The 19,852-nt window shown below is 31.2% G+C and overlaps 2 protein-coding genes across 3 annotated transcripts; one reads left to right on the top strand and one right to left on the bottom strand.

Moving 5' to 3' along the window:
• Positions 1-8,400: 8,400 nt before the first annotated feature.
• On the top strand, positions 8,401-10,507 carry LOC107908725 (uncharacterized). The gene is made up of 2 exons (XM_016835981.2): positions 8,401-8,725; positions 8,811-10,507. Exon 2 carries the CDS (start codon positions 8,908-8,910, stop codon positions 10,354-10,356), a length of 1,449 nt encoding a protein of 482 aa, XP_016691470.2. The 5' UTR covers positions 8,401-8,725; positions 8,811-8,907; the 3' UTR covers positions 10,357-10,507.
• Positions 10,508-14,226: 3,719 nt separating this feature from the next.
• LOC107908724 (pyruvate kinase 1, cytosolic) lies at positions 14,227-19,730 on the bottom strand. 2 transcript variants are annotated; one of them, XM_041076699.1, is made up of 18 exons: positions 19,576-19,730; positions 19,312-19,386; positions 19,099-19,195; positions 18,914-19,011; positions 18,516-18,671; positions 18,204-18,281; positions 17,906-18,037; positions 17,694-17,774; positions 17,541-17,612; positions 17,363-17,452; positions 16,879-17,023; positions 16,536-16,624; positions 15,744-15,839; positions 15,538-15,605; positions 15,299-15,398; positions 14,987-15,034; positions 14,763-14,822; positions 14,227-14,665 (listed from the first exon to the last, which is right to left on the bottom strand). In XM_041076699.1, exons 2-18 carry the CDS (start codon positions 19,378-19,380, stop codon positions 14,513-14,515), a joined length of 1,632 nt encoding a protein of 543 aa, XP_040932633.1. In that variant the 5' UTR covers positions 19,381-19,386; positions 19,576-19,730; the 3' UTR covers positions 14,227-14,512. The 2 variants fall into 2 exon arrangements, with proteins under 2 accessions (XP_040932633.1, XP_040932634.1); XM_041076700.1 differs by lacking the exon at positions 14,987-15,034 and having other exon boundaries at positions 19,576-19,728.
• Positions 19,731-19,852: the final 122 nt, after the last annotated feature.

Here is a 19,852-nt window from a genome sequence, read left to right as displayed (position 1 = left end):
ACATCTTTAAAATATAATTAACTAAAACTCAATAGAAACAAATTATTAAATATAAACTAACTTAATATTTCTTACCGAATTACCATAGAATTCATAAAGATATATGAAATTGGTTTTTAATACTCTTTATTTTTGTCCTAATTAACTTTTATATTTGATGTATCCATGATTAATGAAGAAGATTTCGGCATATCATTTATAAATTATCTCATTTGAATTTATTTTAAAAAGGTTAGCAATATGCATGTATTAAATATATATTTTTTTAGGTAATCATCACATATATTTTAGTTTATAAAGGGTTATTATTATTCAAGGGATTAGAGTTTTTTTCTTTTTTAATTTTTAAAATTAGAAGAAAAAAGGATTATATGAAATTCATGTATTTATTCTATACATATTAGAGGACAATGATTAGAGATCAAAATCCTGATGACACGAAAAAAATCTTTACCAACTTCTTAATTTCAATAATTAAATATCAAACCTGATTGACAAAAAAAAATACAAATATTCAAATTAAATACAATAATTTAATTTCTTTTCTTTTCTTTTCTCTATATTGAAATGCATTTAAATAAATTTTTATTAAAAAAAAATCATTTTTCCGGTTTAGTTAGTTGTGAGGGGGATTGGATTATGATAACAGCTTTAAAATCGTCAAAATATAAAATAATCTGAATTTCAACCGTCCAAAAATTATTAAGTGTTACTTCAGATGCACAGCACTATTTGTTGTTAGCATAAAAACAATAATAACAATAAGATTAAATTTGATAACACCGTCCTAATCCTTAAAAAATGCAATTAGGTTTGAAGTAATAATTAGCAAATTGAAGGTGAAATTACTAAACTGAAGAATGAAAACCACAGGCTATATATCTCTTAAGCAACCCCCATAAGAAAAATAGACATCCAACTTCAAATCAAATTAGTTGACAATTGAAAAAAAAAGTAGGAAGCCAACAAATGAAATAATTAGTTAAAATATAAAGTTAGGCGAAATGGACAAAATGGGGTCATTAAATGCAAATCACTTCACGAAAATGATACCTCCTCACTTCTCTCTATTTTGTTAATGTTTGATGATTTTCTTAGGTCACATGTAAATTGACATCACCGGATCGTGCTAAGTTGTAGGTTGGACTTTTCTTTCTTTTTTTTATTTCATTTTCTTTAAATACATTTTGTTTTGACTCATTTATGAAGAAAATTTATTTTGAATGATCTGTTTTCAACTCAACCGTTTATTATTTATTCGAAATAATATTTTATAATGTGATTAAAATTAATAATTTTATGTTTTATAATTGTTAAATATATATTAATAAAATTATATTTAAGATTAATATGATAAATAAATCATCTTGATTTGAAATTTTATATGTATAATAATTATTATTGGTTTACTAAAATATTAATTATACAAAAATTTATGAATATGTGTCAATATTAATGAATTACATATGAATATGTAAATCGAAAATTTATCTTTACTAATAAAGAGATGCATAGGTGATTATAAATGGCACGCACACCAATTGATTACTTTGTTGGTTAAGCTTGTACAACAAAATCCCTCCAAACCGATTGTTCGGACAATGGTTTGGTTAAAATATCAACTAACTGATCAACAGTTGAAATGTATAAAAGTTATGAGTAAACTCGAATATTATTTAACTATAAATTTTTAATTTTATAACATTATGCCTAAAATAAACATTTTATCTTTGCAAAAATGCATTTTAACCTCACTTATCAAAAACAACAATAAACTAACTCTTGACCTACCGAAATCGTATTGTCAATTTTATACTAAAGGGAAACACACATCGGCTTTATGGGTAGAACGACATGACTTCACTATACAAGTGCTTGAATCACCATAGAGTTAAAGGCTTGTACGCATGGATTGACGAATAATGATAGATATTTAGACAAATTGATCTTTTCAAAAAGGGCCGTCCCTTATACTATATCGTGTAAATGGAAACTCCCAAAGCTGCATTTTGGTAAAATTTTAAATCCACTGAAAATGCCACTCACTCTCACATCAACCTTTTGAAGGCTTCACTACGTAAATGAAAGTGGTTGAATGAGCAATAGATGGGTATTGTGAAGAAATAGGGAGGGGACTGCTTGCTTTATTCATTGTATCGATGTCGAAATTATTTTGTCTGGTACCACACTCAAAACAGCTGGGTGAATGAAGTTTACACCATCTTTGTTTGCCCCTTTCACATTTCTTAATAATCAATGGTAAAACAAATTCGGGGGTTTTGATTTCCGTGGTTGATGAGGACATTGGCCCCATAAGTAGCTGTAACCAGTTGAGCGTTTCTGCAAGTGTGACAGTATCAGGCTGTCATGATTTTCTTTAGCTACAAAACAAATGTCCCAACCCAATTTCAAGCACGTTTCTTTAATAACCTTGTGGTTACCTATTTTTCGGCTTTCAAATTTTCAACTCCATTTTATCAAATCCGGTTACCTTCACCAATAAAACCACACTTGCTAATGAATTCAGCTACTCATCTAAATTTGTTGGAAATTTATGAAGGTCTGAGTAAATACTTTGAAAGTTAATTTTTTACATAAAATTAAGTCAATTTAAAATATAGTTTAAATTTAAGTTAAAACATTTAAAACTCGAATTCAACTCGAGTCTTTTTTATGTTTCTAATATATTATATTGTGTTGTTTTATATCTTATGTAATTTATAATACATATAAAAAATAAATTTATAATAATATATAATTTAATAACGTAAACATAAAGAAAATGTTAGAAAGCTTTGTATATAAAAATTTTAATAAATAAAAAATATAAAAAATATAAAATATTAAATTAAAAATAGTAAAATTATTATTTTTTAAATATGAGTGGGTTTTAGAATCAGTCTAGATTAGAAATTTACAAATTTGAATGAGCTCGAGAAAAATTTTAGACTCATATTTTAAGTTAGATTAAGTTTAAACAAACAAAAAATATAAAATATATTAATATCATACTTAACTCCACCCGATCATTGAACACTTTTATTTTTAACTAACATTCCACTATAATACATAAATTCTCAGTTTTATATATATATGGCTTTGGTGTTTATATTTGGAAACAATGGATATTTTTGTTAAATAATTACCTGAACTAATAAGAATTGACATGCAGTAAAAGAAAAGATTTCATAAAAAAAATTAGAAAATTTAAAAAAAGAACCATAAAATGAGAAAAAAATTCCAACAAATTATTAAAAAAGAATCATCAAAATCCAAAAATTTGAAAGAAAATTTCTAAACTTTCTAAAACTAACTTGATTTTTTTAAATATCAAATTTTCATATTATTAATTTTTAATTATAAAAAATATAAAATTACTCAAAAATGCACATCCATATAAATATGCATTTGGACAGTGGTTTGTTTGGATTCACTCTACACATAGATTTTTACTAATTAAATATTTTTATAATTTTAAAAAATAATAATTTCAAAATAAATTTTGATTTATATTTATATTTATATTTATATATTTTTTTTTAAAATTGACAGGATGAACCTAGACATCATGTCCAGGCTTATTCTCAATATGTATTCTTTAATAATTTTATATTTTTTAAGTTTTTTTTTATGATTCTTTTTTGCATTTTTTATTGTTTTTTTTTTACTGTTAAGCTCTTGCAACGTAACATCATTTGATTCACTGAAGAAAAAAATGAGTGAAAATGATAGATGAATATATATATATACACCGCAGATTAAAGTCCAAAGAGATTAAAGTGACTAGAAAATGATTGAAATATCAAATTGAAAATTTTTATGTACAGCTAAAATAGATATTAAGCTTAATTAATAATAATAAAGGGCATTGAGCGAAGTTTAGTTTTTTTAGTAATGGTAGTAGAGTTTTCTCGTGTCTATTTCATTATTTATGTTTTACGTTCGTGATGGTCCTTCTCAATAATATTATTTTTAAGATTTAAATTTGTATTTCTTTTTAAGAGAATAATATATTTTACCATTGTATCCAATAATTATTAATTAAAATAAATAAATAATATAAAATACTCAACAACACATCTAAATGATGTTAATATAAAATTAGATTGAATTAAATTTAAGGAAAATATATATAAATCACCTCTACTATAGTAGTGATGAAAAAACAAATCTATCAAAATCAAACTTTGAAAAAGTCAAGTTTTTACAATCGATTAATTACTCAACATTTCATCATTTAAATGAGTATGCAGGAACTTGTTCAAGTGTGAGCATATAAGAATGATGGTGGCAAATGGGAATATTATTGGTTGTGAGCTTTCTAGATTACCACGTTGCAAATGCCTAGGGCTACGTCAAACCTTAATTATTCAATAATACTAGCAAAACAGAAAGAAGAATGCGATAAACAAGGTGAAAGAAAGAACACATGGGTGATGGGGATGCTTGACCTTAGTTGGTGTTCGTTTGGGGGTGGGGGGCAATAATGCGATGGCTTAAACAAGCAAACTCCAAATAAGTGTTTCAATTTTCAAATTCCTACCAAGTTATATTCACGTCTAATTTGTCTTCTTCTCTCTGTCTCCTTTAATGTTGCCAAGTGAAACACATGACTTTGTAGAATTTTGTGCAAATAAACCCTATTATTCCACCCTCCAAATTTTGCACTAACATGTTTTCTTAACAATTTTGTCAAAATATGAATATATACATGTGATGGAGTTTTTTAAGAACATAAATGAGATTAAAATCTTATTTATTTAATTTTAAAAATATTTAACCTTTTTTTTAATATCGTTCGGAGGTTAAAAAACCAAACTATCAAATAATTACTAGACTATATGTGGCAGCTACAAAATGAGTAAAAGGAAAAATAAATTATAAAAAATAAAATGTTTATTTAAAATCTAGACCCTATAAGAAGAATGACCAAATTCAAATTCTAAAATATGATTTAACCCTTATAAATAAAAATAAAGTTTCCCACTAAAAATAATATAAAATCTCTAATTAAGCAAATTTCATGAAAAAGTCTTAAGACATCATTATTTAAAAAAACAAATAAAAAACATTTTTTATATCTTTTAACAATTTATATAAAATTCTTAAATGAAATTACTTGAAAACGTTATACTAGAAGTCCAACTTTAGACCTTTAAAGTATATATCAACAAAAAACCTTCAACCAGGAAATAAATCCAAATAAATGTTTTCACATTAAGATTTTTTTATCCAAATAAATCCCCGAGAACCCTAAAGTTCAGGTTTCAATATAAGAACATTTGTCAAGTTTAAGATCCAACTTAGACAACAACAAAAAAGTTCAGGCCCCAATGTGAGAACAATTGTCAAGTTGAGAACTTAACTTTAATTAAAAAAATTCAAACCCCAATATGAGAAAAATTACCTAGTTTAGGCCCAAATAATAATTTAACCCTTTTCATAACTAGGGTTGATATATCTTTTATTATTTTATTACCCCTAAAAAGATATGTTTCACTCATTTTACCATGCTTGCAGAATTTTTAAACTTGATTAGCGAATAATTTTCCTTATTTTTATTAGGTTTAATTATTTTATTAGTTATTGTACTTTTTTTATCAACTTTTGCCCGTGCACTTTTTGAATTGATCAATTTCAGTCCCTATACTTTTTTGAATTTTAAAATTTTAGTTCTAACCCAAACAGTGAGAGTTATATAATTTGTTTGGTTAAATTCAATTACTAATCTTATACTATGCATACATTTGTACATTTGGTCCATGTTTTCTAATTGAATCATTCTAAGTACCTAAACTTTTCAAATTTTGAAATTTTAGTCTTGATGCAAATGAAAGTCATTAATACATTAATTAAATTTTTAATAAGTAATGTGTAGAAATAACAAGTTGACATGACATTACACATACGATAATTTGTATGGTGCATCGGATTTTAAAAAATAACAGAACTTAACTTAATGAATTTAACAGTTTTCAATTGGTGAGAACTGGAATTTTAAAACTTGAAAAGTATAGGGGCTAACATGACCAAATTAAATTAAAAGGAACAAATTTTGTAAAGCTTAGGGACTAAGAGCAGAATTTAACCTTTTGACTCACACAAATACTCCAGGATCATGCCATTTCTTGTGCATTGGGAATGGGCCTATTGGTTTAAATGGATCATACTGTTTCTGAGACCCATAGTCTTTTCCCCTTCTCGTGGACAAGGGCACCTATGGAGGCCTATTGGGTAGAAAACGGCTTTTGCCCAAAGGCCTATATACAATTTCCAAATGGTTGGTACCAAAAACAGATGAAGCCAGCAAATTTTTAGAGTTAGTTCAAGAGAGATCAAACAAATTATTTTTACTATAAATTCTATTATACCACCCACGTGAAAATCATAAATTTAGAATATAAATGTGAGTTTAAAAATAATATATAATAAATAATAAAATTTATTATTTGAAACTAATTAATAACACATGAAATATATACGTTATTAAAATAAATAAATAAATGAGATTAAATTGTTTATCACGGTGTTGTCATCAATCTTGAGTTGATGTCGAATTAATTTTGTGATACCAACTCAATCAAATATATTATTAATATATACAACTGATGAAAGTAATAGTATGCATAATAAAATAAAAATGTATAAAAATATTTAAATAATGCTTTAGTTGAATGATAAATTAAAGGATTTAGTGATGCAATTGATATGGGTTCAAATCCTATAATATGCATATTTTTATTGCTTTTTTAAATGAAAAGTATTAAAATACCCTCGAATAATATAATTTATTTTAATTACGAGAGGGCATTCACATAATTAAACACTTAAATTTATGACCTGGTTGAGGGTGATTCCATCTACGTAAAATACTTAAATAATAATATAGATACATTTATAAATATTATTCTATTAATATTTTAAACATATGATTGAATACGCTATTAAAGCCTTGTATAAATCATGTGTGATTTTTATTCATATTTATTTTTAATTAAATCTTATTATGTGTGATTCCTATCTAGACTTATTTTAATTCAAAGTAAGTTATGACCCTTCAGAAATATTACGTAAAGTAAGCGACCAAAAATTAAATGAATGGTTAAAATGACTTTTTTATAAAATACTAAATAAGTGATTATATTTTTTTATTAAAAAAAGTTATAATAATCTTCTTTATCAAAATTTAACAAACCAGAAAAAAGTAATATTTCTTTTTCAACCACACCAAAAAAATGAACATTGAAAAATCATTAAATTTTAACACTTGAATAAATAAAATAAAAGCGCTCTAAAATAAAAAATAAAATAAAATAAAAGCATCCTAACCGACTAGTTTACCCTATTTTTTAGGTCTAAATATCTAACGCTAAAGGGCATCATGGTTTAGACTTGCCCAACCCATTGTAATATAGCATTCGCTACAATGGTAGATTCGATTTCTCTACATATTTATCAGTATAATTGTGCGTAAAATATTTTAATAATTATAACCTATTTTATAAATTATCTTCAATTTTTTATTAAATTATAATTATGTTTAACTTATAAATTGATATTTAAATTATCTCAAATTTTTATTTTGATACTCGAATATTTTTTTATCAACCTATATATATATATATATATTTAAAGTTAGTGTCTTTGTAAGTTAAACTATTAAGTGTGGGTTTGGATATGCGGTGCGGTATGGTACATTTGACTTACTGTTTATCTCACGTTATAATATTAATTAATTTGTATTGATTTGTAGGTCAATCGTTTCAACCCTTATCTTAGGACCATTACCCTAGCTGATTTTTGGTCCAATTAGTTTGACCTACTAATCCGGTCTAATTCTTTTTGATTGATAGAAATAACTTTTTTAATCCCGTTAGGTGAAATTTAAAAAAAAATTATTCATTAATATCTTGACTTTAAGAAAATAAATTTTGAACATAGTTGGCATGGATATATAGTATAAAAGAAGAAGAATAGAAAAGAATTTAAAAAATTATATGAAAGGATGCTTTATTAATTAAAAATTTAAAAAATATATATATAAAACACATTAATGTAAAATGGGGTAACAAAAAAGGGTATAAATTAATGACATGCTTAATACATACTAAACCTAAAAAATGATATAATAAAAACAAATTGAGTTCTACTTTCTACCCTGTTTATAATGTACCTTTTGCATTTCAAATGAAAATCTTGAAGATGAAAATGTAGAAAGTTGATAGGAATTAAATTTGATAATATCGTAATTATTTTGTTGGATTGATACTGGTATGGTATGTATAGTGTAGAGTATAGAAGTCATTTTCCTCACCTAGTTTTGAAATCCTGTGGGTTTATAGATTAACTTCTTTTTTTTTTTTTTAATAATGAATCTAAAAAGCCGGTTAGTAGCGGAAACCAAAACCGAAACCATGGGCTTGTTTTTGAAGCTCAGCACCACGAAATGTAAAACTTTCCCAATCTAAAACCAGCTGCTCCGCTCTTTGTATCCTCTCTCTCTTTCTTCTATATCTCTTCTATCTATTCCTTTGCCTTCTATTTCGCTTCACCTTTCTTTTTCTTCTGTTACATTATTCAATTTATTAAACAATAGCTTTCGCAGCCTTTTCCCTTTTCCTTCTTCTTTTTTTTTTTAAACTTCTGTGGGTGTTGAAGAAGAAAGCTTTCAGCTTTAGGTGCCTGGTGATTGTTACAACTCTGTTGTAGTCAGTTGTTTTACTGGGTATGTCTCTTTTTCCTGTTCCAACACTTGTATGAATCGCTTGCTTGTTTGGAATTTGTATCTTTTGTTTCTTTTTATAACTCAGGAAAATAAAGTAGTTGTGGCCAATGACAATTACCCTTCTCAGGGGTGTTTGAGATATCCAATAATTGTTGTACAAGCTTTTAAATTTGCCATTCTGAATGGATACTAGTGGTGTGAGTGGTGGGGTGTTTTCTGGGATTGGTTCAGGTATGCTAGGTCTTGAAATGCCATTACACCCCCAACATCATCAACACCAACAACCCGCTAGAAACCCCCAAACTGCCCCAAACTTGCATCATTTGCAACAAAACCCACAAATGGTTGGCTTCCCGCATCAAGAAACTGACCACTCACTGCACCAGCAATCTGTCAAACAAGGCGGCTACCCTTTTGGTTCCAAAGCCAAACAAACCTCCCCTCTTAGTGATGAAGATGAACATGGTTTCAATCCTGATGATGCCTCTGCTGATGCTAAGAGAAAGGGTTCTCCATGGCAAAGGATGAAATGGACGGATAGCATGGTTAAGTTGCTTATAATGGCGGTTTATTATATTGGTGATGAAGGTGGATCAGAAGGGAATGGATCAGACCCTACTGCCAAGAAAAAGGCTGGTGGGTTGTTGCAAAAGAAAGGGAAGTGGAAGTCGGTTTCGAGGGCTATGATGGAGAAAGGGTTTTATGTTTCACCCCAGCAATGTGAAGATAAGTTCAATGATTTGAATAAGAGGTATAAGAGGGTTAATGATATACTGGGTAGAGGGACAGCTTGTAAAGTGGTGGAGAATCAAAGCTTGCTTGATTCCATGGATTTGTCTCCCAAAATGAAGGAAGAAGTTAAGAAATTGTTGAATTCTAAGCACCTGTTTTTCAGGGAGATGTGTGCTTATCATAATAGTTGCGGCCATGTTGCAACTGCTGGGGCTCATCAATCACCAGTAGTGGCTACGGAGATATCCCAGACTCAGCACCAGCAAGCTCAATGCCTCCATTCCTCGGAAAATGCTCAAATTGCCGGTAGAATTGAGACAGAGGCATCGAAACTGTCTAAAGTGGGGAGTGAAGAAGAGGATGACGATGAAGATGAGGACGATGAGGACGAGGATGATGATGACGACGATGATGATGAGGCAGTGGATGGTCACTCAAGGGGCCAAAATGGACATGGGAAGGAAGATGATGAAGATAACAATGAAAAGCCTTCACATAAGAGGCCCAGGAAGGGAGCATTTTCAATGTCACCGTCGCCCTTGATGCAACAATTGAGCTGTGAAGTGGTGAACGTGATACAAGATGGGTCAAAGAGCGCTTGGGAGAAGAAGCATTGGATGAAGATGAGGCTAGTGCAATTGGAAGAGCAGCAAGTGAGCTACCAATACCAAGCATTCCAGCTGGAGAAGCAAAGGCTCAAGTGGGTTAAATTCAGCGGCAAGAAAGAAAGGGAGATGGAGAGAGCAAAGCTGGAGAACGAACGAAGACGGCTCGAAAATGAGAGAATGGTGCTGCTTGTTAAGCAAAAGGAATTGGAATTGGTTGATGTTCAGCAGCAACATCTGTCTCAGCAGCATTCTTGTAGCAAGAGGAGAGATCCGTCTAACATAAGTGGATGAAAAATAGAGATTTTAGTTTTAGATTTTAGATATAGATACTTAAATTACATGAAAGGTTGTTCTCTGCTTTTGTATTGTCAAAATTTTTGTTTATGAACAAACATCTATGTTTTCAAACATATGAATTCTGTGTTTGAATTATTGTTTTCAATCTTGTATTGCAAACAGGTGTTTTGGCTCACATGAACAAATTTTACCATAACAATTTTAAACTTCTTGCTAACAAGGGTGTCAAAGTTTCTTAAATTTCTAAATATATCTGGTATATTACCATAACAACTCCTCCTGGAAAATAATAATTTGTAGTGAGAATCCAGAATCTACTAATAATAAAAACACAATGTAAAAAGGTCGATCCAAAATCTAGAAAAGGGATGAAATGAAGTGAGTTGAAACAATAAGATTCCAACCTAACTCCTAATGCTTATAAATTATAATGGAATAAAAAGGGTCGGTTTAAAATCTAAAAACTCGAATATTCTATTTCTTAGAAAAAGAATAAAGGAAAGTCGGTTTAGATTTCAACTTTAGAATCTAGAAAGCAGCAAAAATAAAGGGTTAATAAAACCAAAGTCCCAAATTATGGCCTAGACTTTTAAATTGGTCCCAAATTTCAACATTTTAATTGAGTCAACAAAGTTTTATATCATATCAATCAAGTCTTCATACGATCTAGCTGTCAATATGGACATTAAATGTAAGTCTAAATATGAAAAAAAAAAACGTATGCATATTGCATAAACAATTTAGCTCTGACGTGATATTATTAATTTTTTTAACGAAACACTTGATTGATATGAGATTAATAATATGAGGACTCAATTAATCAAAGAACAAATGCAAGAAATCTCAAATAAAGTTTCATATTTTTTTACTTCTAAATGAACTCTTATCTTGGCTCTAATTTCTTTTGGCTTTTAAAAACCTCCCCTCTATTGTAGAGATTAAGCTCAGTCTACGAAGATGATTATATTTAAAGCTTGAGTTGGACTTTTAATAAAGTGGATGACAAAAAGTGCGTTGAAGTCTAATGCCCTTGGTCTATCATGGACAAGCATTTTTACCTTAAAGATTAAACGAAAAGAGTTGTGCTTGAAATGTTTGACTTCAAATATCTAATCCGCCCTTCGCCTTTCTGTCTAGAGAGAATGTGTTTAAAATTGAAAACCTACTTCTAAAATTGCAAGAGGTCAATTTTAATTGAATGGAGGAAATTAAATGAAATGAAGTCTTACACTTAATGATTAAATGTGGATGAACAACTTTGAATGTCATGAAAACAAAATAATAGAGGCCAAGTTTCAATACGAAAGAATGCCAAAAATTCTTGCTACCGAGGTGAGAGACTGGGTCATAGGAGCAAAGAATGCATCTTTAGAGCAATAGTGGGAGATATTGGAGGAAAAGTGGTAGGGGGCCAATTTCTCCTCCAATTATGTTCAATTGTTGCTCACCTAATGGGAATTAGGATCCATTAACGAGGGGAGTGTGAAGATTAGCCTCCTTAAGTTTAGGAAGGTAGTTTAAGGCTTAGAAAGAGCAAAAAGGACTCGAAGGCGTGTAACATGCTATTGAGTGTACTTGATTGGTCTTGAAGGATCATATTGCTTTGACTTAATCGAAGCTTATATTGAGGAGGTGCCTGAAGCACCTCATCCATTGTTTGACGAGTTGCTGAAGATGTTGGAGCTAATACGGTTGCTTGACATCACATCTTTTTTGTTATGTTTAATGTTTCCAATCCTTTGTTTTGTTTAAAGCTTCACTAATCAATGAAAATGGGGACCTACGGTTAAAAGGATTATATGCATTTACGTGGCTGTTTCGTGTAGATGGCTAAGCCTTTTGATTGGTAATAATTCCTCCTTGTTTCTACTATTAGAAGGGTTAGTGAGCTTGTTCGGATTTCGTGCTTTTAGTGCAGTTGTTTGGTTATTATGTTTGTAATTTTTTCAGTAAATTGATTAATAAAATTCTATAATTAAAATTATTTTTTTCTATATTTGTTTTCAATGGTTTTTGCATGAAAAGTAAAATGAACAAGTAAATATTGACTAATTGATTACTTAAAATTTAAGTAATATTAAATTGCATCATAAGGATGAATTATGATATGAGAAAACTTATATTAGTAAGTAATCTAAATAGTACGTAGTTTGAGAAATAAAAATGAGCAATTGATTCAAAAAACTATTATGTTATTTATCAAGATCAATTTAGGAAATACATTATCTTACACATAAGAGTGAATGACTTCTAGGAAGATAGAGATATAGGTGTGATTGTTTGGATTGACAATACATCAGATAGTACTAAGTTGAATTTATCCTGAATCTGTTATATTGATTTATTTACTTGTGATGTTCATAGTGTGACTTACCTCAACACTAAATAAGTGATAATCACTATGTGCAGGTAACTAATATGATTTGATATATGGAAAGCTTGTGTTAAGTTGGTATCTGAGCCGAAGGCTAGTATGTTGAGTATATGACTTATATATGGCATGACTTCACTTACAACAGTGAAATTCATATATTGATTAAAGAGTAAATGATATCATCTCACTGGCATTGCATAAATTATAAAAAAGGAACGTGATCATGGGTCATTCGTATTGGACAAATGATTATTATTACTATTTGTTAGTAATAATATTTTTCATTATGGAAGATGTAATGATGACCTAAGATAAAATGAGATCATATTGGGTGAACGGATTTAACCAAAAGAGATTAAAGATATCCTATTAGAGTAATACATTTATGATAAGGTCATTAGACAAAGCATAAATCTAAGTTGCTTTCGTAATGATATATAATGGGGAGTTCAGTTATAGTACTTTTAGTGGATTGACTTCATGACTAAAATAATGTTCTAATTAATAGACGAAAAATGATACAATGAAAATGAAAAAAGAGAAATAGCTTGCATGTATTACTATATGCAATAAATGCATTTTCTCAAAAGGAACGAGAGATGACTTAAGAATTAATTCAATTTCTTGGAATTATTATTTAATTGATTGTAATTAAATAATTGAGTTCAAAGTAAAAATTAATTTATTAGTCATTATTTAAAATTAATTAATTGAGTTCTCACACGGTAAAGTCTCAAATTATGGCCTAGACTTTAAATTAGTCCTCAAATTTTAGTATTTTAATTGAATCAACAAAATATTAATATTGTATCAATAATTATCAATCTAATTGTGGATATGAGCATTAAATGTAAGCTTAGATATGAAAAAAAAAACACAGATCAATTTCATATACATATTACATTTTTTAACATGTGAAGTGTAAATTATCCATTTTGATCTATATGTTGTAATTATACTCCACAATGTTTCCGAACTAGCACGGAGCCAAAAAAACGATTTTATTTTATTATATTTTAGCAAAAAAATAAAAATAAAAATATGAACATCGATAAATTTTCATATCATTTTTACTTGAAAATATACTCGTTTCTTTTGGCTCTTAAAAACCACTCTGGTAGAGATTTGTTTTGACGTTTCTTGTGATAATTTTATTGTTTTCTTTTTTTAGTTTCGTGTTTCCCTTTGGTTTGTTGGTGAGTATTTATGGAGGAGCATATTGCCATTGGTCTGACTTACCCAAACCTTACGTTGATGAGCTTGCTGAAGGTATTGGAGCTAATATGGTGGGTCTTAGCTGCACATTGTTTTTATTGAGCTAAATGTTTCCAATCTCTTTGTATTTGAGTACACGTTTATCCCAAAGTAAATTTAGGAATTTTTGTTCCGATTTCTCTACTGTAATATTCTTGCATCGCTAGAATGGCAAACAAAAATTAAAACAATATGGAAACAATGTTATAGCAGTCTTTTGCATTGTTTGGAGCTAATTCACGAGCAAAAGTTTTTTGCTTAAAAAAGAAAACAAATCCAATCCCTTCATCAATTTGGAACTGAAGGGGATGATGTTCATGCAAACAAACATTAATTTGGGGTATGTTTAGAATAATTTTCAGATTGTAGACGTGGGTGTTATACAATCTCAAATCCACAGTTCACAAAAACCTGGAGCAAAATAGCTCGCAGTTGCCACCAAAAACACTACCCCCCCCCCCAATTCACCCACTGCAAAAATATCCAACAAGGAGAAAAAGAGACGATAATATCTCATTTCATTTAATCTTCAAGCTCTATAATCTTCACCACAGATGCATCTCCGACCTTTTGGCATACCACAACTCGATCATGTGGCTTTACAACTCCTGAAGCCTTCCCATGGTCAAGAGCTACCTTCAACACCGACTCATTTGTTGCACTTGTTGACTCCGCCTGCAATACGACACAAGTTCTGAGTCAATCCAATTCTCTACATCTACGAGTTTCTTTCAGGGTTGTAATAGAATGAACATATAAATGCGGAACTCACAGGATGTCGAGGATCAGCAAGCATAGGGAAAAGACCTCTCACAATCAGGGATTGCCTTGCCTGCAAGGATTCCCAAAAACATCAGCACATCCTTATTTATACAAGCCATGAAATAAACGTTCCCTAAACACATGGTGAACTTCCACAAATTTAACTATCTATAGAAATTAAAGTTGACAACTATGAATATTCCGACTTCCAAGACTTCAGCGACAGGATTATACCACAAATTCTTCTTTCAGATGACTACTGCAAGGCATTATTAACTGCATCTGAAAAAACTGCCAGCTGTTACCAATGATTTCATGGTGAATTAAATTGCTTTTAGGAGAGAGCTTTTTCCATATTAGTGTAAAGTAATCGTCAACAAATTCATTTCCCAATTCAATTTTTACAGAAAAGCAAGTTATAAAACAATTTGAACTAGAACAAGGAATCAGTTAGCACTTCACTAACACTGCACAACAATGTGAAGACAACAAAATGAACTTCTAAGCAGTTGCTTGAACATCCAGGATTCATGATAAATGACATACCTCAAAGGCCCCACTGAAGCTCCACTTCAATTGATTTGTCTTAAGCCGAGGGATAACAACTGAGAGAACTGGCATGGTTGGCCTGTACTTTGCAATCAATCTGGTATATATATACATGGAATACATTCAGAAACCCCATAAATAAATCAAGGACTATGAATGTTAAAATTGTGCAGGCCCCAGTTAAAACACTATTGAAATTTGAATGATAAAAGAAGCAATTGGAAACAATGAAATACCTTGCAGCTCTCCCTGATGATGTGAAGCATATAATAACCGATGCCTTTACCTTAATTGCTGCTCTTACCTAAACAAGAAATTCAAGAGGTCAAAAACACACTTGCAGATGCATACTTGATTTACCAATAATTAAAGTTGGTAAAGGCCACTAGATTACAATGATAAAAACATTATTCACAATAGAATCATTAGGATGAATAAATACCGCAGAGGAAGCAATGGATTCCAAATGGGTCATTGGTTCTCCAACATATTTGACTGTTTTCTTGAAATATAGGTCTTGGTTGAAAACCTTCTCTGCCTGTGAAATTTATAATGAAAATGAGAAAACTCAGATTGAAAATGCTTACAAAATGGAACAGTAATACATATTTCACTTCTAACATTTCAAGAACAATAAGTGATCCATCTCATTGGCATGCTCAGCAAGTGATACTTGATTTCAATAAAAGTTTATGCATGAATTTTGAGTTATTGCATAAAAATTGCATCCAAAGGGCAGGATTTTGGTTACTAAGATAAAAAGTTAAATTTGAAAGTGTTTCCTTAGTTGAAAAGGCAAGTAAAACCATAGATTAAGACAAGAAGTTAAGAACACGTGTGGATCTCATCCAATGAAGCATGTACTTTTATTCATCCACAGAGATACAGCTCTCCAGGAAAACCTGAACAAATGCAGTGTATTTTACAACAAAAAGATGGTTACCAAGCCCCAACATGATATCAGTGAGTTAAAAGAGGAATCTCATTAGCAGCTTGCGTGTTTTACCACAAAGGCAGTGTGTGTTACCACAGATAGATGGTTACGAAGCCCCAACATGGAAACAGTAAGTTAAAAAACAGAATCTCATTAGCAACTCATGTCTAAAACATACTATGTCTGGAATATTTTAGGACTATACATAGTCACTCAAAGGGCATCAAGGCCATAGGTATCCAATTTGGAGCTGCATATATCAAAAGATTTAACCATGCACATTTATGAGACAGAATTTACCTCTGCACAAATTTTGCCAACAGTAGAAATGGTTTCAACAGGGTACAATCCACGCAGGGTCTCCGCACCAAGAAGAATAGCATCACTTCCTGCAGCAAAGAAAATGGGTCACTTAAAAAACTGAGGTTGCAAGTCTTGTATGGTGCTGGGTGTAAACATTAAATAATAGGAACAGACTTAAGTCTTCGATAGAAACAGTTTCAGTCCCAAATGGCACAAACAGAATGAGAACATTCATACATAAAATATCATCACGTATAATATGAAATTATAAATAATTTGAAAGACATAAACAAAGAGAAATTCTAAGCAGTAAATGTCCACAATATGCACAGTAATATACCATCAAGAACAGCATTGGCAACATCAGTTGCCTCAGCACGAGTTGGCCTCAAGTTGTCAGTCATACTGTCCACAACACGAGTGACCACTGCAGGCTTTCCAGCCACGTTACACTTGTAGAGGGCAGCCTTTTGAAATAAGAACACCTGCAAGGAAAAAGGAAGTTAATTACCAGCAAAGCTCTAACAAATTGCCATGAACACACAAATCCACGTATCAAACTAAATTACAAAATTAAAACAAGCACCAAGAATCAAGGCTGCTAGGAAGCATTTACAAAGTAAAGTTATATGTGACAGAACAATGTGCTCTATTATTCAACGAGAAACATTTTGCAGAAAAGCTTCCACATCATACCCTCTTTGCAGATTTGATCTCTGGTATTTTTATAGATGACTTGCATACTTTATAACAAAAACTTTGAGTCACAAATCACTGCTGACTTTGAGTCACAGATCACTGCTGGTTTAAGTTTAGAAACTGACCTTCTCAGGTGGGAGATCAATGCCCAAATTTCCACGAGAAAGGATGATACCATCTGCTTCTTGTAGGATCTCATCAAAATGGTTTAAACCCTAGAAATTCAAAATAATGTCACATACATATTCATAGCTTCTGTAACTATATATTCATCATTCTCAGTAAACACAACATATAATGCACCTCTATGTTCTCAATCTTGGCAAAAATTTGTGTCTGGTAGAGGTCACCCTGCTTCGAAAGGAACTCACGAGCCTACAAAGAACATATAAGAGCAATCAAAGAACTGCATAAACTGCATAAAGAACCACAAGGACATGCAAAAATAATACTTACATGACGAACATCTTCTGCATGTCGCGTGTATGATAGAGAGAGGAAGTCGATTTTGTTTTTAACTCCCCAAGAGCTTATAACCTGAAGTAAGTATCACTAGGTCATGAAAGGAACTTTAGGAATTATCAAAGCAGCAAGCTACAACCTTACTATGAGAGAAGTTTCTTTCACCATTACTCTTTAAATGGACATAATATCAATGGCAATCTTACCTCCTTGTCTTTATCAGAGAGGGTAGGCAACTCAATACGAATTTGAGAAGCATGCAAAGTGAACAACGCACCAGTTAATGTTGCAGTGTTCTTTATCACACAAACCACATCATTTCCTTGTACCTCACTAACCTGCACAGTTTCATTCCCACTTTAGGCAATTGAAGATGTATAGGAAATTGTAATTGTGAAGATCAAATTCCCTAATCAACCAATCAACTAATAGGTAGTACAGTAACAGCAAATGAAACACAAATAGAAAAAAATAAACTCGTATTTCTAGTTCCGCATTCCTTACCTCCAGCCATACAGATGTGGTTTCACTCCCAGTAAATAGGTACTGACCAATAAAAATAGTGTCTCCCTTCTTCACTGCCTGCAGAAAACCAGATTGAGTGGTTTGTCAGAAAGATTGCTCGTAAAAAAGAGTGACAACCACAAATTTGACATTGAATTGACATGCCTCCCAACCCCTAATTAATGAAAAGCTGTCCTTGAAGTTTAACATGAGAATCAAATAGCAACAAAAGAAGGCTCATAGATACTTCTAACAGCCAACCAAATGGGATACACAAACTGCAAAGAGAGGTAGAGAGGGCTAGCATTAAACCTTTGACAAGCCATCAAAATTGATAGGCAATAAGTTGGAAGATGCCTCCTGTCCTTCATCTGGTGTCAAAATAACGGTAGCATCTGCCTCAAGTGAAATCGCTTTCTCACTTTTATTAACAACCTGCAACTCAGGGCCCACAGTATCCAACATAACCTGAAAGGCAATAACCCACATACAGATCGCTTTACTTTCTGAAATTTCATTGTCCCCATCTGTACAACGATAACCAACTACCCACTTTTTGCCACACTCAAAAAAAAAAAAGTATTTTGTTTTCTGCTGAACATAAAGATTACATCGAAACAGACATTTTTTCTAGGAAACAAACAAACAAACAGGAAGCAAACAAAAAGATACATAACTAACAAAATTCGATCAAAATACAAATAACATACCGCACAAAGCTTTTTAGTGAGTTTAACGGCTGCCTTTAAATTCTCTAATGTTTCCTGATGATACTCCGGGTCATGCCACGAGAAATCGAACCTAGCCACTACAAAAAAAAAAAGAATTACTTCCAACAACACAGTAATAATTAATAACTTGAAAAAAATTAAGTCTATGGCAGCAAATAGAGTACCAGACATTCCAGCCTTAAGGCAACCAGAAAGAACCTCAACGGATCGAGACCTTGGACCTAAAGTTCCCACTATCTTCGTCATTGCCGGGAAAAAACTCTGGAAAGAAGACAAAGAAACCATTCAGAATCCAAACATACATGGATCTGTTCACAGGCTCCCTGAAAAAAACTCCTAAACAGATTGACTTGAAAAACATCGAAAGCGAAACTTACAGCCTTTGATGGCTCCAGGATTGAAGCCATCCTGATTGGCTCTTCCAGAAGCAGATGACTCGACTGCATTTTTTTCTTCACAGTTTAAACAAAAAAAGAAAAAAGGGAATCAATTAGGTTCCCTTGTTGAGAATCCTCTGAGCTTTAGCGTTAAGAGAACGAAGGGTTTATATATTTATATATATGCTTTTGCCCTGGTAAGTAGAAATTAAAAACCTAGAAACCAAAGAATAACTTTTTTTTTTTTAATTGAAGGAAGGAAACCTGGTTCAGCAGGCAGCGCACTGTTTAGAAATTACAACGTTGGTAAAGAAGATGGACCGATTGTGTTTTCAACGGCTCACGAGTTTGACATTAGGGTTGGTATTGGTAAAGCATGGATCGTACGGTTTCTTGGCGGGGGGGTTAAAATGAAGTGGCGTGGCCATTCGAGGCCGTAGCGCGTGTATGAAACGAAAGGGCAGGATTGGATGGATGGATGGATGGAGTGAGAAAAGTGATTGGATGTGTTATATAGTAAAAAGAATGGAAGCACGTGCTT

This window comes from Gossypium hirsutum, chromosome A09 (genome assembly GCF_007990345.1).
Source record: "Gossypium hirsutum isolate 1008001.06 chromosome A09, Gossypium_hirsutum_v2.1, whole genome shotgun sequence".
In the NCBI taxonomy this organism is placed as follows: domain Eukaryota; kingdom Viridiplantae; phylum Streptophyta; class Magnoliopsida; order Malvales; family Malvaceae; genus Gossypium; species Gossypium hirsutum.
This window is presented reverse-complemented; position numbering and strand designations above follow the sequence as displayed.

Bases quoted from the DNA above. Each gene is read 5' to 3' on its own strand.
- LOC107908725 (XM_016835981.2), top strand. From the start codon at position 8,908: ATGGATACTAGTGGTGTGAGTGGTGGGGTGTTTTCTGGGATTGGTTCA.
- LOC107908724 (XM_041076699.1), bottom strand. From the start codon at position 19,380: ATGCAGTCGAGTCATCTGCTTCTGGAAGAGCCAATCAGGATGGCTTCA. The intron at 19,012-19,098 runs GTACTCTATTTG...TTTTTTTTGTAG, and splicing joins CCTTAAGGCTGGAATGTCTG to TGGCTAGGTTCGATTTCTCG. The intron at 14,666-14,762 runs GTGAGTTCCGCA...GTCGTATTGCAG, and splicing joins TTGCTGATCCTCGACATCCT to GCGGAGTCAACAAGTGCAAC.